The sequence below is a fragment of the Aulonocara stuartgranti genome (assembly GCF_965226115.1).
Source record: "Aulonocara stuartgranti genome assembly, chromosome: 16".
Taxonomy (NCBI): Eukaryota; Metazoa; Chordata; class Actinopteri; order Cichliformes; family Cichlidae; genus Aulonocara; species Aulonocara stuartgranti.
Genome location: NC_138952.1, coordinates 12,283,259 through 12,301,614, shown reverse-complemented (window position 1 = coordinate 12,301,614; position 18,356 = coordinate 12,283,259). Strand labels below are relative to the sequence as shown.

Below are 18,356 nucleotides of genomic sequence, written 5' to 3'. Positions count from 1 at the left end.
GGAAATCTTGACAGCAATAGCAACAGCAAGTAAGGGGGAAAGGCTAATATAGTCTAGATTCAGCAAGTGAGATAAAACTGTCATTTCCATATAACCAGTGATACATAGATATGCATCATCGCAGTACACCTATATTTACTTTCTCCAACACCACACACACACACACACACACACACACACACACACACACACACACACACACACACACACACACACACACACACACATAAACAAACACTGCAGCGTTCAGCAGACACTTAATAAACCGAACATGTTCTTGGAGGCAAGCGGTCCTGAAAGGGAGTTTATCTTAAAGAAGATCCAGGTAAACAAACAGCACTGTGTAACAGAAGAGACAATGCATGAGAGTGAAAACTTATTTTCTTCACAGAGAAGCTGTTTACAATAACACAAACACACGTACACACACTGACATTTTATACACTCACATATAGATAGATTCTCCCCAGACAGAGCACTGAAGAGAACAGCCTGAGGCTCCCCTGCCTGACTGTTTTGAGATCAGTGATGACGCAATAAGAGGAAACACACACACAGACACACGCAAACAACTAGAAAGTAAAATAAAATATTAATGCTGCTTTAACTATTACTACTGCTATTTCTCTCTTCTACTGTAACACATTTAATACAGCTTGTGTTTCACTACTATACAAAACAACACTTGATCAAAGAAGACCTTCCACTAAACATATTCTCCTCCTCTCCTTAGTGCCAGACCTGCCGGCACAGATGTTGGGCAGAAAAGTGTGGATTGAGGTTAGGTGTGTTTAAAACAGGGGTGTGAAACATAAGACCCGGGGGCCAGAATTGGCCCGGCAAACATTACCTTTCGGACCACTGGACCGCTTTAGAAAAAGTGAAAGAGGGCATAAAGTTTGCACATTTAAATGCATTTTAATAAGTTTTACAGTTTTTTCCTGCTGATAAAGACCTCCCCCATGACAGTTTATACCATACCAAAATAATCACGTAAAGGACAAACAGTTAAATGACTATCAGCGATCAAAATGTCTGTTTTTTATAATGGGTCCACAGTAAAAAGAACAGAATTTTCTGTGAAATATCAGAAAATGTCTGTTTTACAATTACAGCTCAGTCTGTGCAATGAGCTACCAGAAACGTTTCTGCAATTTCACACATTTCTTTCATTTACTACACAGGCATTTCTTTATCGTGTAAAAAAATTGAGATGTATTGTTGAAATTGCACATTTTTACTTATATTTAGACATCTCGGGGATTAAATGTGTAGCTGAACTGTTTCCACTGAAAGAAAGAGGAGTTTCACTGGTCCAGCCCACTTAAGATCAAAATGAGCTGTTGTGTGGACCATGTTGTAAAATGAGATAAAGGATATTCTTCTTCTTTCAAACCAAAATAATACATACGCACAGGGATTCCCATTTATGCGCGAGGGCATTCATGTCAGATTAAAACAGGAAAGAGCTTTTCCTAACCTGCTGCCACAAAGCGCAGCTCCTGGTGCTCCATCTGTGTGTGCACAGGATGTGTTCAGGCACAGTAGCAGTAGGTTGCTCATGTTTTGGAAGTGCTCGGAGCCCAGCGCACAATAAAGCACACAATGCAACAGCTGCATGTGCAAAACACAAAAAAATAGACAACCTGCGTAGACAGCTGGTACACAGCTGGATTCATTAAAAGAGGAATCTATTCTGTAAGTAAGAGGTGGTCGACTGAAGGATGCAGCTAAAACACTTCCTCTTACCTAAAATGACGTGACCTGATATTTTAGTGGACGATTTTTTGGCAGATAACAAAATGTAATAAACTACTTTGTCATTATTTTAATGATACGCTGTAAAAGTGTAGCTTCCAGCATTACATCAACAATTCATCTTCATGTTATTAAAAAATGTAATCTGAGTGGCCTTACATTTCCAAGAAATATTCACCATTTAGATTGGTTTTATAAACTGTGTACATGGTTCCAAGGAGACGTACTTCAGCGAGGCTGCAATTCATTTTGAGAAGACTCCCCCAAAACTGGGAGTTTCGCTTAAATAGTTGCAGATGGCAAAGATGGTGGTGGAGATGTGAGACATTGTAATCTGGCAAAAGAAAGACAGTACTGGAGGAAGAACAGCTACGTCACACAAATTTCTTAGTCTTCATTTCCCTTTGGAAGACTCACTTGTTTCTTCTCACCTGTGCCCCTACAACTCTCATTTTCTGCACTCCCTCTATGTTCTTCTTATCCTTCCTCCTCTGATTATTTTTACCTTTCTCTCTTTCCCTCAGCCCTTCCTCCCTCTCTTCAATCTTTACTTGCCTGCCCCTGGGCCAACAGACTGGGTGGTAGAAGCTGCCGCATGGCTTCATCAGGGAATTGCTGTGTTTGCTGCTCAGTGCCGGGAGGAGGGCGATGGCTACGCTCTCTCTGCTTGGCGATCATCTGAGACTGCAATACATGCCACAAGAACAAAGCCACTTTATCAATCATCTTTGGAGGAACAGTCTTTGCTTAGCAGTTCTTTTTGGTAATAAACTGATATGTATCATTGTGATATATTAGTATTAGTAGTGACAGGGTGGTGCAGAACCAGACAGTTCTAGGTCTGGACATCATGACAGGGAGATTCAGAGTTTGCATGTTCTGCCTGTGCGGGTTTTCTCTAGGTACTGTTTGTGTGTATTTTAGTTGCTTCCCACTTCCCAAGTGTGAGATTAAGTGGTGATTCTGAATTGGTGTGGATGTGAGTGGGAGTGGCTGTCTGTCTCTCTGCTAGCCCTATGACAGACTGGGTATTGTGTGTACAAATGTGGACACTTCTTAATCTTTCATTTCAGATGTTTTCAATCCCATTGTACCAGGTGTATAAATTCAAGTACCATGCAGTCTGCCTTTACAAACATTTGTGACAGAATGGGCCATTTCAAAGAGCTGGTGAGTGGTATTGCTGCAAAGTAAAAGTTTTCAGGAGCCACAGCAGCTAAGCCACAAAGAAGCAAACCATGTAAAGTTACAGAATGATGAGCCATATAATGTGTTAAAGTTGCTAACACTCTGCTGACTCAATAATTGCAGAGATCCAAACCTCCACATTAACATCAGTACAAGAATTATGCACTAGGGCCTTCATGGCATTGGTTTCCATGGTTGAGCAGCTCCTGCTGGTGTAAAGGGTATTTGTCTCATAGAGTGTATGAGTTAATCTAATTCCGTTTTAAAGCAATCCCCCCCTAAAAACTCTGTTAGTGAGCATTTAAGCAGAAATGTTTGTGTTTAAGTGCAATAAACACAACCCAGCTGAGCCAGATGTTGCCACTAATAACACTGCTGTCCTCCTGTGAGCTTTAACCTGGACTACAAGCCGAGCTTGCAAGTAAAAAGTGTATTCTCTGTTAAGAAAGATAAGGTAAATGTTTTCATTACACAAGATACATAATCTGCCACTGAAAGTCAAGTGAAATTTAATATAGAACACATTTCAAAGCAAGAAATATAAAAACTAACTAATATAAAACAATAAAAACAGGATTATTTGGCCACTGAAAACAATCTAAAATGTAGGCACACTATCTAAAAGGCCAAATACCTGAAATAAAATGTAGAAAAATAAAAATAAATAAATAAAATTGCAGTGCAAGAAGTTTAATTTATCATTTATTAATTCAGCTGGAAACATTTAACTTCAACACTCTTCAACACACACTGTATATTCAGTATATTCTATTCAGATACACACATATTCTATTCAGTAGGTAATTTGGCATACACCAGTGCTAGGGTTAACTAGATGCTTTCAGCTTTCAAGTTGCTAAATGAAAACATTACTCTGCTACACACTAAAACCTTAACATTTATGTACAAAACTAAACCTAAAATTCCAGGAACATTACATTTAGAGGACTTAAATATTTCTTTTTACTGAATTTGAACGTTCCTTCCACCCTAATGTTTCTCTGCTGCTTTCATTCCACCCATTACCCCAATTGTTTGACTATAACACTATTAATGCTTTTCTAAGTGTCTCTGTAACACTGTAAAAACCCTTTAACATGTTAAATTTACTGTATAAACATTCCAGCACATATGAAAAGGTCCCTGAGTCACTCTGTTCTCTCTAATTGCATCTAATTGAGCTGTAATTCATCCCTTGCAGCTCAACACAAAACTTTGCTTTGCTACGAGGTACCCCTACCCTCATAATTTAGACATTATTTGAATGGCTACAAAGTATTTAGAAATGCAGTTTTACAATTACACCTTTGTATATAGCCACTTTTATTGCAATTTGTATTTCCTATGAATAAATTAAACAAAATAAACCCCTTTCATTTACAAATAAAACCCTTTAGATAAGCTAGTTCCAGCTTCATTTTTGTAGAAGATTTATATATTTTAAGCTGTCCTACTCTTGAATATTTGTAGTAGCAGATCGGGGGATGCAAAATCTCCCCGGCAGAAAATTGCATTCTACATGCACAACACAAAGTTTTTAGAATTAATTACAATTTTTTACATCATGGCCATCCGGGAAAACTGCTTCACCTACAAGATTAACGTCAAGCGGGAGTATGGTAGGGATTAAATGAAAGCTAAAACTTATCTACAGTTTTGTGTTGAATTTAACTCCGGTGGCTCGTGTGTTGTCTGTCAGGCTGTATCTCGAGATAACATTTTTTTCTCCATTTTTCCATGAATTAATGATAAAACTGAGGCAGCAAAGTTTTAAACCCATCACTGAAGGTTGCTGTAAGGTAAGTGACAGCCCTCTCACACTTTTCTTTTGATTACTTTCAAGCTCAGCGGTGCTTTCCTGCAGTCCTCCCACCATTGTGAGAACGGAAACTAATCTATCCTGAGCTCTCAGTACATGTGTGAAAGGATCAGAACTGCGTGAGTGGGCAAAACCAAGCCAGGACTCTTGGATCTCAGTGGGGAAGCAGAGGGAGTTTTTTGTGTCCTTTCAGCAGCGCACTATTCTCATCAGTAAACACACATGTACACACACAGAGACAGACAAACACACCCCTCCAAATGGTAATTACTGCAGCAAAAGGGTAAGAAAGTGTTCGGAATACTTTTGTGTGTGTGTGTCTGATTTTCCTTGGTGACATACAATAAATGCACAAGTCGCTGCTAGGACGCCCATCTGTCACATCTCTGAGTGTGCGCTTGTGTATGTGTGTGAATGATAATCAGAGACAGTTTTCACAAGGCACAGTGTACTTCAGTGAAATGTGCAGTTAGTGCAGTAATCATCCATTTAAGTCACCTACTCTTTTAATTTAAACACTTTTTATTTGGACACTTCTATTAACTTGTGTGTTTGTCAGAACAAGCACACATATGTAATTTGTGAATAAAATAACATTTTCCCAGTTTTACATTGGTTATACCACCTGACATAGAAAGTGTAGCAGCCTACATATGAGCTGAATTCTGCTACTTTTATCGGTATTTAAGAGAGAGGCACAAACATTTTCATCCACCCGTGACAAAATATTCTTTTCACTATTATTACTTTCCCCTCCTCATAATAAAGTAATAAATATTACTTGACAATTATATTCACAATGATAAAAAATTTGGTATCTATTGAGATTGTGTAGACACATGACCTCTAACCATGTGTCATGACAATGGTCCCTGTCACACAGTTTGATCCATGACCATCTGGCAACCACCTGTCATAAGGGGAAAATGAATATTCCCCAACCAGTTTAGAGTGGTTGCCAGAGATTGGCAGTTGCTGGGAAAATGATGCTTAATTTGTTATCATTTAAATGCCATTCATTCAAATGGAGAGTGGATAGTTTTGGGTTTACATACAATATATTATTTCAATGTTCTTAAAACCAAATCTATTTAAAGTGAAGAGTTTTATAGAAACGATAAAACCATGAAATTAACACATTGTTTTAATAGAAATGATTCACAACTACATGTCACATCAGTGACCCATATACACACAACTACATACACACATACACATTCACACACAGTATTAATGACCTTATTATACAAGATAGATTCACCTGCTCGAACAATAAGTTGCACCATTAGCTGCTCTTATCCTTGCCAGCTAAGTGACACAACTAAGATTTTACATGAGTGAAATGGATATAATCTTCACATAGAAATAAATACACAAATTAAGTACACTAAAAGAGAATCTATGAAAATCTAATACAAAAACAACCAAACTTATTATTACCTTTGTACCGGACACGAGGTTAATAATGTTTAGGCAAAACATCGGCACCCTGAAGTAAAAGCATCATTTAAAGTTATTTAAAATGGCTTAAATTCATTTAGTGAGACCAGCCAGCTCTTCAAGTTTTGGGCAAATTTGAAGACAAATTTTCCAAAGACAATTTATAAGTAAATTTGTGTTGTTGTTTTTTTTGATATACATTTGTTTAAATGTCAAGCTAACTACAGCTGATCTACATATTTAGGGTCTACTGAAGGTTCTTCCTCACATAGATGAGCTAATACTACAGCATTAGGGCGTGCGCTGCATTCAACACAGCAGCATAAGCAACTGCTGATGTTGCACCGCAAGTAGAAAGAGTTAATAATGTCGCCCACGAGAGCCCCAATCTCACAATGCTGACAATGGTGTTTAACATTCACTTTTAAAAATCGGGCCAACATTGTTCTTCACAACAAACATCTGCTGCTGTGAATTGTGTTTTGTGAAAAGGATTTATAATCAAGAACTATTGATTGAAATAAAGCTTGCTTTATGAGTTTGGCAGGTCGAAAGCTTCATCGGGAACGCCTGGCCTTCGTTCTGAAAGGTTTTTCTCACTTGTGGGTTTTCATTGACCTGCACTAAAGAGCTGAATGCTTCCGCTAAACACGCACGCAGACTCACATGTGTGAACCAGCTGTTACATTCGTAAGAATGCACACAGATTCCACAGGCAGAAGAAATGCAGTTGACTCTGACAGACTGAAACAACAAATGACAACAAAACACTAATATTCATGTATTCATGTAAATCTATTCATTTATTTGCTGTGAATGATGGCAAACACTGAGTCTCAAATAAATAAACGTTATATAATGGTAAACAGAGGTGGTTGTTGAGGTTGAGGATATATTAGGGAAGTTATTTGGTGATCGGTGACCGTTGATACTAATGTCCTTTGAAATGGTTGCACATCACAGCACTCCTGGCTCAAAGATGTCTTGTTATAATGCACAGATTAATAATAATTCATCTATCATTAGTCTTTATGTTTGTCACTTAATGTACAGCTGTTTTTCGTAGTTGGTGTTACTCCTCAGAGGAAATAGGGACAAAGAACTCATGACAGACGAAGCTTCTGCAGGGAAACAAATGAATATGCTGTTCACTGCAAACTTACAGTGAACAGTTGCAGGTTATATACACTGCTGAGACAAACATTGCTCAAGCTCTAGTGTCCACTTCATGCTTCCAAAATTCTACATATCAACTACAACCGAATGTATTAGAAGAATTGTTTGAATAACTTCCCTCTGTTGCCAACAGAAACCTTTGTACATTAAAGATAAGTTTAACTTCCAATTTTAAAATTTTCCATTTTCCATTTGTAAGTACTCTGATTGTGTACTAGGCTCCGAGTGCTGTAAAAATGCGTGACAAAACAGCAGCACTGTGGCTGAATGGATCCTGAAGCTGCTGACTTGTTGCTTTTGCTGTGTGACCGATGTAAAAAGAGCCCTCTGAAAAGGCAGTTAAAGGTGTATTGTCAGTGATTGTGCCCCAGTGTCACTTGGCAGAAAACTGGATTAATCTTTTGACCAGCTGTCACTCAACGGCAGCTCTTGCTCTACTGGGCAAATATACCACTCACTGTCTGTTCTTAAACTTGGCTTCCAGCTGGTATTGTAGATGTTGAGGCAGTTTAGAAGATTTGTCAAGCCAAGCACTCCTGAATGTTAGATGACAATGAGGAGTTCCGCTTTACTGCTGCACTTTGTTATCACCATCTGTGGCTGAGATCTTACGACCCCTTACATTGCCTTTTTCGAGGCTCAAGTCCCCAGTAACATCACTTAAAAGGTTATTTTTTAAGAATCCAGAATTATTTTCAACTATGCTGAAAGTAAACTGTGTTAGGCACACTCTTTCCTTCTTCTTTGTCACCAAAGAAGAGGAATTATTGTGTACACAGCTTACATGTATGTGTGTGGGACAGCACATATGGGAAGTCACGCTAAATCACATCCTGTATTGCCATTAACAGCAGTGATTTCCCTGGCGTGGTGCACTGACTGTATTAGATCCAAATTGAGTTTTTCTATGAGAAAACTAATGGCCTGGAACATGCTGGGTTGCAGCTGTGAACCTATGGCAGCCCAATATGTTGTCATGAATGTCTCGATTAAAGTTACATTTATTTTTTATTTTTTTCAGTTTATGGCCATGTTGAAACTTTGGCAGACACTCAGTCCTTTGTGAGTGGCACTGTACAATTTTATGTGACACATATTGATTTAAAGTTGCAAATGCAACAACAGTGCCATAAATAAAAGTGAAAGTACGATGAAAAATGTGCTCTGGTGGTATGAAATGTACTGTAATCCACCAATGAGTAGCTCAGCAGAAGACAGAAACTCTGCGCACCCACACAAAAATAGACCCAATATGTTAACTGCTACAAAAGCGTGATACACATCACTACAGCCTCTTTTCATGCTGTTTTTGCAAGTGAAACAAAATGTAGATTTGTTTTTCAGTATGTGCACAAAAGGCAAGCTGAAACAAAAAAAACACAAAACCCCAAAAAACAAAAACAATACACCCACAGAACATGCACTTTAAAGCAGAATACTCCAAAACAACAAGAGTCAGGATCTTTTAGGGACTGACATCTACAACATGAGCTTTAATACTCTCTAATTTTCAGATCACGTAGCACAGTCATGGTTCTTACTCTGCATTTCATTTTGTTGTTTATAAAAGTCTTGTGTATTATGAAAGATTCTTTTGGATGTGTATGATATACCTGATCCGCTGCTAAGGGTTTAACCAAATACCTTTCAACTGTTTGTTAATAAGAATAGGAGTCTGAGTATTTCAGAAACATAACCATCTTTACGGTTTACAGAGAAAATGTGGATGGTAGGCAAAACAACATGAAAGCATGGCTTTAACTTGTCTTATATTACTGGTTGGTTGGTGCTGGTGATGTAAGAGTATACTAATTTTGTACCAAGTGAAAATTATTTAAGCATCACAGACATAAGCTACCTGAGTATTGTTGCTGACCATATCCATCCCTTTATAACCACAATGCACTTATATCCAGTTTCCAGCGGGAAAATGCACCATGTCACAAAGCTCAAAGCATCTCAAAGTGATTTCTTAAATATAGAAATTTGAGTGTACTGTACTCAAATGGCCTCAAGGGTCACCAGATACAGCTGGCAGAACTGCAGCTACTCAGTCTTAACATTCATCTCATGGAGAGCAGCGGTCATTACACTACAGTTGACTTCACTGTTCCCAAATTATCAACCTTATTACTAGATTTAACAGATTGTCAGACTTCAGAAGCAACCTCATGCTAGATTTTGACTTTATGGGCAATACTGCTTCATAAAGTTATTTTGCTATCACAAGTACTCTGCTCAAAGTAGTGGCACTATGAAGGGGAAGAGCATCAATACTGTTGACTTATCCTAAAAAAGAGAGACTAATATGTAAAAACTTTTTTTTTAAAAAGCATCGGTCTTACAGTAATGTCTATACTGCCTGCTGTGAACTGAGACTCAATTTTAGAGGTTTCGCTTCAGTGGCGACATCTGCATACTGGGTACGTGGAGAAGCTTCAGGTTAAGTGAGCTTTGAGGGAAATATGGAATTAAAGCAACTAAACGGCCATGTTTGGAGTACTGGAACACATTCCGTATCCTGGATTCACTCATCTGTCTACTCCACTGCTCAAGAACACTAACATAGCCACACCGAACCGCTCCATGTGTGAGTGCAAGTATGTGAAGAATGGTAGATGGGACAGGATGTTCCACTCGGTTCATATCCCCATCCATTTTTTCCAGCACCAAGCCATTCCTGTGTCCCCTGTAGTACGTTTATTCACCTCCCTACAGACACACACACACACACACACACACACTCTCTGTTTAACTGTGATTACCCTGCTCGCTCCTCGCTCGCTCACCCGTCCTTGGAGGGGCAGTGGGCCATTACAACTTTTCTCCTGCACAGCCTGTGTGTATGTGTGTGTGTATATATATATATATATATATATATGTGTGTGTGTGTGTGTGTGTGTGTGTGTGTGTGTGTGTGTGTGTGTGGTAATAGCATAGTAAATCTGCAGAGGTCTTTTTCCACTCTGCTGTGAGAGCGGCGTTCGATCATACAGTGCCGTTTTATTGGAGCAGACACTCGAGCACAACACAAACACACAATCCAGCACAAAAAAGGGGATTGCACACATGTTAAGCTGAGGTAATTGGCAGAAACTGACTGTTTTCTAAAAATGAAAACACGTGACCACGCCCACACATAGTTACAAAATCACAGTGCTGGTGCAGGAGAATATCTGAAGATGAGAAAACGCAAGAAAATATTTATTTATATACATAAAATGTGAAGCAGCAAATTTGCACCATTATACAACAAGTCTCATGCTGACATCAGTGCATACACACACATGTGCATACACACACACACACAGAGGCTGTCTGGCAGTAATTCAGTGCACTATTGATTCAATTTCCATCTATAATTCATGGTACAACGCACACCTCAGCTTAAGTGCAGAAACACACACACACAAACTGCCAGTTTCTGAGAAGCAGGAAGAGAAGAAACACAATACCACTCGCTGTACATAAACTTAAACCCACTGATACACACACAGTCGCACACCAGTCTAGCCAGCAGCTACCACGAGTTCATTCATCTTAACCTTGTCTTCACCTCCCCATCACTCCCTCATTCTTCTCTCTACATGTCTCCTCTCTTTCTTCACTCTCAGCACATCACAAAGCTCAGGTGCCATTCTTCAACCCTGCTTTGGATTATCCTCGGGTTTTTAGTCCCTTCTACTTCTTAATCTCAGGAAGCTTTTGTGTCACAAATGAAAAAAGTTTAATCCTCTGTGAAAACGCTTTTTTAAAACATAATGGATAGTTCCCTAGTAGATGTCTGTACAGCCATAACCACTTACCTTAAACCAGGTGAAATTTTCAAAGTTATCTTAAGGTGAGTTGCTTTTGCATCCAAAAAGGGAAATGAGTCCTCACAATGTGACTTAGTAAACAGATGTCCCCACAACATGAGAAAAACAAGTAAACACTCCCATACACACACATGCATGAATACTCGTGCCCCATTATTAACATATGGGAAAAGCCACTTCCCAAGTGTGTTTGCTTTATTGAAATTACTGGGTCACTGAAGCAGCATGAATGAGGAGCTCAGCAATCAGCATAATTCATGTGCGTGTTGCTGTGCTGAGGTCAGACATGCTGGCATTGGGACTGTGTGCATTCTTCACTGTATTAGGGATTCTATATACATAGGATGGGACCAGAGCCCATAAAACCTTGGAGAAGTTCTTTGCTTATTTTGTGCAATAACATACATTTATAAAGTGAAGTGCTCACACTAACAGGAAAATATAACTTTTTTCAGGATCAGAGGAGAATTATGTCGTGAAGGCGACTTGGACTTTTCTGGTTACTGATGAAGTTAACAGTTTATCAGGATCGCTAAAGTGCACTCACCCATGGCGCTTCAGTCGAGCTAGTGTTTTCTAAATGAGGAGGTTCGATTACAAAATTATTTCTCTGTCCATCCGGCTGCCTGCTTGTCTGTCTCTTACATTATCACCATGTAAAACATATATATCTGAGTGCTTGATTGATCAATGTTTTTTAGGCTCTCACCATAAGTATTTAAAAACAAACAAAAAAAAAACAACCCTTTTTTATTTATTTTTAATTTGTGTTTTGCTTGCATATTGTGCCTTGGGGGTGGGGCATGTACAGGCCATGTATATGTCCTGTGCATATGACAGAATTGACATCACGGTTAACTTTAACAGTGACTCTAACAAGAAGACACAATCCAATTTCTGGCCATGTTAGACCTTGATTGAAGCACAGGGTGATGCACTGCTCAGTAATGGATACTTTTTAAGTAAAGGTTTTACTTTAAACTGGGAGCAACAGTTGACAAGGGACACTCAAGGTTGTTTTTTTTTTGACATTTTCATGATCTAAAACTATTAACATATAATTAGTTTAATTAAAATTTTATTGATGAGCATTCCTAAAAACATAAATATGAATGAAAACAGATAAGAGCACCAACTGCTGCCTTCTGAGCGTCTTGCACCACAAAGGTCTGTAAAGCAGAGAAACATTATCTCGCTAATGGTGGTAGCAGTAGGATATTCCTTTGTTAATCGGGACAAAAACAGCAAGACACAATTTAACTACTGTAGTTCGTTTTTTCCTTCGTGCTACGTTTCACACATTACTGTTTCATAAAGGTGACAAGACAAATCGAGATTGCCAAGAATAGCGTGCATGCCTATATCTTTATGAATATTAATCAATAATGGGATAATTTTATGTATGATCTACAATGATAAAGAAAAAGAATGACAGAAACGCATGGGACGAATGGTATAGTGCCAATATCATAATCTAGGAGCTTGTGTTTACTAAGAAGAGCCAAGCTCCCGCTGGCTTCACTGTAGTTGCACCCTGCTGGGATGGCACTTCTGATTGATGGAAAAATAAAGCCTTTTTCTGTTTCTTGCAATAAATAAATGAAGTCATTATCACCAGGAAATGTTTATTGTCACAGAAAAATAGGATAAATTTACCAGTTATCACAAAACCTTAGACAAATATTGCAAGCACAAATGTCTTGGATTCCATAACAATCTGATATATTTATAATGTATACAGTTCTGTGCAAAAGCCACCTGCATTTCTTTATATTTTGCAATGGAAACCCAAGGGTATTCAGAGCTCTTCTTCATTCTGTTCTCTGTCAAGATTGCTTCAGTACTGTTGAGGATCTACTGCTCACAACCATTTAAAAAAATAAATGATATATATATTTAAATATAATAAAGTCTGTCTCCCTGTAAAGTAAAGTATAAAGAAATGAGGTTGTGGCTCAGAACGTTTGCACAGTACTGTAAAAATCAAAATTAAAATAAAGAGAAAGTAGAGAGAAATAAAAAAACCCACTGATTTATGTGTGGAAAGTAGGGCTGTGCGATATGACCAAAATCTCATATCCCGATATAAGAATTCTATCGTCCCGATAACGATATAAATCACAAAAATGTAACATTTTCTGTAAATTCTGTGAATCTCGGGCAGCTCGACTTGCGGGAAGTGTTTCCAGCTGGGCGTCACGTACCTGGAGTCGAGTGTTTTAACCGATGCATGAAACTATACATTTTTTAGACATAAGTTGTAACGGCCGCCGTTTTCTTTGTGAGTATTTATTACACGCCGTGCTGCGGGGAAAAGCCTGTTCTAACGTTTGAGTCTAAGGTTTATTTTTTAGCACCTGACGGCTCTTTTTTACTTCTCATCCGTAAATAATCTGCTCTTTCACGTGATTCAGTTTATTTTGAAAAGTCTCAACAGGATCTTGAGCTTTATTGTGAAAGGTTTATGTGGAACAAGCGGACACGCGGTGGTTTTACCGTCGTTGTTGCTAACGACAACGCATAAAAACAAACGCTTGTCTGTCTGTAGTGTGGTTATATTAAATATAAGAGAAAGAGAGAACTTTAATAAATTAATATAGCCACTACAGTGACCATCAAAACGATGAAAAAATATTGCCGTAAACAGTTTAATTTGCGACACAACGAAACAAACGATAGCGTAAAATGAAACGATAGACGTTTTTATATCGTCATCCGATATCGTCATCGATATCGAACAGCCCTAGTGGAAAGTAAATATACCGCAATGATTGCAAGGGGAAAAAACACTGCCACCACAATGCATACAAATTAATAAACTTAAGATACTTCATTGCATTTCTCCTCTGCTTATCCAGAATCTCTTTTCTCAGAGATCATTTCACAAACATAAATTTAATTGATCAAAAGTTGCATTTTTTAATATTTATAATTTATTTATTTCATAGTTTATTAGTAGGAGCAACACGTGAGCATAGTGCTTTATGTCTCTGACCTGATGTCGCGATACGTATCCGCGTTACATAACAGAGGACGTTTTAAAATCTGTGAAGTAAGACAGAATAAATGCTACGATTCTCCCAGAGCTGAGACAGCCTGTCAAAAAGAATTATAATTGTTTTAGCACACACGCACTCTTACAAACACACTGTTATCTTTAATCTCTCCTCCGACTTTTGTACAATGTCACACAAACTTTCATCTTCACATTGAATATTCTTTGTGAATATCGTCAATGATCTACTTTCACGCCTACATGCCAGGGTTCTGCATTGAGCGTTTCTGACTGAGTGAGTGACTGAGTAGAAGCGATGACAGAGAGCGAGGAACAGAGCGAAAGATGGGAAGGAGACTCGACAGCAGGCTTTAGTTCAGAAAGCTCGAGGACTGCATGCATATTCATAAGGCTCGTTTCCATCTGAGCTGTGAGAGAAAAAGTAGCCCTCTAAAAAACACATACATGCACAGCACGCTTAAATACGCAAGCACTTCAGTGACAGTGGAGTTGTGAAAATGATGGCGTCTTACCTGATCAAGTATCCAGAGGGTTGATCCACATGTTAAGGAAGGCAGAGGGGAGGTAAAAAAAACAGAAGAGAAGAGGAGAATAAGTATAATTAGTCTATGAGTTATGAATATGATTGTCTATCCTATTGTGTAGATATAAGAACAACACTTGTGATAACAATAATTTGCAAAGCACCATTCAAAAATGACACCAAAGCTCAGTTTAAGCTTTCAAATCATGGAGCAAGTCCCACAGCTCTCTGAATGATAAAATAATCTACGTAGAACATGACATGCCATCTGGTTAGCATGTGGCTAACAGCTGTCTCCATCCTTTTTTTTTTATACATTTTAACTTTATTACCTTTTGTGCCGTTGCTGTAAAAACAGTCAAAACAGCAACTGATTTGACATGAAGTAGGCAGCTCTTTGAACTGTTGTATTTGAAGATTTTTTTCTTTAAGTTACACTACTTCAATATAGCGCATGAGTGGATAAACTTATACAATAACGAGATTTATTATGATACAGAAAAGGCTGACGTTTCAACAGTGTGAGCAACAAGCTGTAAAAACAAGCCAAATCAATCATCAAATATAAGAAATAATCTAAATTACTGCATCGTGAAGATATTTTAAATAGAAGCCTCTTGTGCGCCAGGTTTGAGCGATGGATCTCTGTGTCAGAAAGGTAACCTTTCAACCCTAATTTCATTTTGGCGAAGCAGACAAAGTGAGTCAGATCAGGTGAGCAGGGTGAATGGAAAACAAATATTGTGTTAGTGTGATCCAAAAAAGCCCTTTCAATGCCCTGCGTGCTTCAGTTCAGGTAGTTTTCCCTCAATTTTTTCTGTGTTTTACAAAACTGATTTACAAGTACAAAATATTTATGACCACAATTTGAGCCCATACGTTTGTCCCAAATAACAAGACTTCTCAACTTGTGGAATATAAGTCTCAGTAGACTGAGTTTTCAAGATTAACTGTCTTCTTTATATTTTACAAAGACATGCATCAAAGGACAATAACTGCTTGCAGAAAGAGACAGGGCAGCTTTATACTTGCAATGACAATTTCATTCTGTCCTTGAAAAATTGTCAGACCCACTACTGAAGCAAAACACCCCTAAGAACAATACCCTACACCTATATCGTCTAGCTATTCTGTTTGTTTGGAAAGTGCATCACTATGTCCAGGTGTCCCCAACGTCCCGACCCGCACAAATATGAAAACACAACACAACAAATGATTAGCATAACAGATATTAAATTAAATTAAATCACACAAGTGAATCATGTAAGTAATTACACTTGTATATTGTATTATATCTCCTTTGTTAAGCTGCTTTACACAAAACCTAAGGCCTCGGTTAATACAAATAATATATCTTCTAGTCCTTTCCTCCTCCACCGCTCTACAAGACAAGGGTGCCCTTTGTCCCCATTGCTATTTGCACTTGTGATAGAACCTCTTGCCATTCAATTATGCTCTACAAAAGATTATAAAGGAATAAGGAGATTTGGTGTAGAACATAAGGTGTCTCTCTATGCAGATGATTTGTTGTTATATATCACTGACCCTACTAAATCATTGCCAAAAATTATGACAGTTTTAACTGAATTTGGGAAAATTTCTGGATACAAAATCAATTTAACAAAAAGTATATTGTTTCCAATTAGTTCTTTAGAAAAATTAGATAGCGCTACATTGATCTCGTTTCCTTTTACAAGCTCAAATACCTTCAAATATCTTGGAATAACTGTAACCCGTGAATTCTCTGGCCTTTTTAAATATAATTCTATTAATTTATACCATCAAACTGAACAGAACTTGGAAAGACTGTCTAAACTGCCCATCTCCCTTGCTGGCCGAGTAAATATCATTAGGATGAGCACTTTACCCAAATTTTTATTTTTGTTTCAATGTATCCCAATATTGATCACAAAAACTTTTTTTAAGAAAATAGACCAGTTAATTTCTCAGTTTATCTGGAACAAAAAGACACCCAGAATAAAAAAGATATTTCTCCAAAGAGCCAAGATTACAGGAGGAATGGGGTTGCCTTGTTTTCAGTTTTATTATTGGGCCTGCAATATACGTTGTATGTCATTCTGGGGCGGGGAACATAGACCTGATTGGGAACGGATGGAAAGTATGACTTTTTTCTCCAATACTCTTAAATCTTTGGTTCATTCAAACTCAGATCTGGGTAAGCATAAATGTAAAAATCCGGTAGTGTCTGGCTCACTAAAAATTTGGTCTCAAATTAGAAAGCATTTTCATTGGCGTCAATGTTCAATCTTTACACCATTAATTCATAATCAAGCATACACATTGCTCTCAGGATCAACATTCCAGCTATGGACTTCCAAAGGGATACACACAATCAAGGATCTGTTTATTGATAATCTTTTTCCTTCATTTCCACAACTTCAACAAAAATTTTCCATAGAAAACAGAGATTTTTTCAAGTATTTACAAATACGTCATGTTATTAAAGAAACGTTTCCATCCTTTCCCAATGAACCACAAAAGCTAGTTTCAGATGATCTATTCTTAATGAACCCGCTAAAGAAAGGAGCTAGACAGTACAACTACATTGGACCACTTGAGAAATGCTTGGAGTGAAGAACTGGCTACTAACATCACTAAAGATCAATGGACTAAGGCACAAGAACTGGTTCACTCCACTTCTGTCTGCTGCAGGCACGGACTGCTACAATTTAAGGTCTTACATAGGCTCCATCTGTCTAAATTGAAGGTTTCAAGGATGTTTCCAGGGGCCGATTCAAGATGTGATCGATGTGGCCAGAATTCTGCCTCATTGTCACATATGTTTTGGACATGTCCTAATATCGCTACCTACTGGTCTAAAATATTTAAAACTTTGTCTGATATTTTTAAAAAACAGCTCCCCCCAGACCCAGTAATGGCACTATTTGGTGTAGCTACAGTTAAAAACTTAAATAATAAACAAATGCGTGCTCTGAGTTTTATAACATTGCTTGCAAGACGCTTTATACTTCTGAATTGGAAAAATAAAGCCCCCCCAACTCATTCTGCTTTATTAAGAGACACAATGTATCATTTACAGTTGGAGAAAATTAAATTTTCATTAAGAGATAATGTTAAACAGTTTTACCTAATTTGGCAACCCTTTATAGATTACTTTAATAAGTAAAACTGAGAGGTTTGGCCTCCTCTCATATCTGCCCCAAGATTATATATATGGGTCTATGCAGGTGTTGTTGTTTTTTTTTTTTGTTGTTGTTGTTTTTTTTTTGGGGGGGGGGGGGGGGGGGGGTTCGTTTGTTTTTTTTTTTTGTTTTTTTTTTCCTCTCTCCCTCCTTTGAATATACTTATTTAGGATAATAAATGTGTATGTATAGACATAGATATGATTGTTTATATAATGATAATTATATTTTATGTAAAAAGGATGGGGAGAGGAAGGAAGGGAAGGGGAAAAAGAGGGGAGGGGAAGGGAAGGGGGGAAAAAAGAAAAAAAAACTATGTTAATGTAAATGAGATATGTTGCCTGATTTGAATAAAGAAAGGAAAAAAATGTAAGTCATGTAAGAAAAACAATTCAACAGGACACAACAGCAAATACAACATACAAGATACCTTGATGCATGCTCAGTAATCTAG

At 37.8% G+C, this 18,356-nt stretch overlaps 1 protein-coding gene across 4 annotated transcripts in view; it reads right to left on the bottom strand.

The window, feature by feature from the left end:
• Window positions 1-18,356, bottom strand: part of LOC309691615 (E3 ubiquitin-protein ligase SH3RF3-like) — a 108,660-nt gene that overhangs the window by 42,875 nt on the left and 47,429 nt on the right. For all 4 annotated transcript variants that reach the window (XM_082509416.1, XM_082509413.1, XM_082509415.1 and 1 more), the window contains exon 2: window positions 2,314-2,442. In XM_082509416.1, the coding sequence (XP_082365542.1) occupies window positions 2,314-2,442 (129 nt within the window). The remainder of the gene's footprint in view (window positions 1-2,313; window positions 2,443-18,356) is intronic.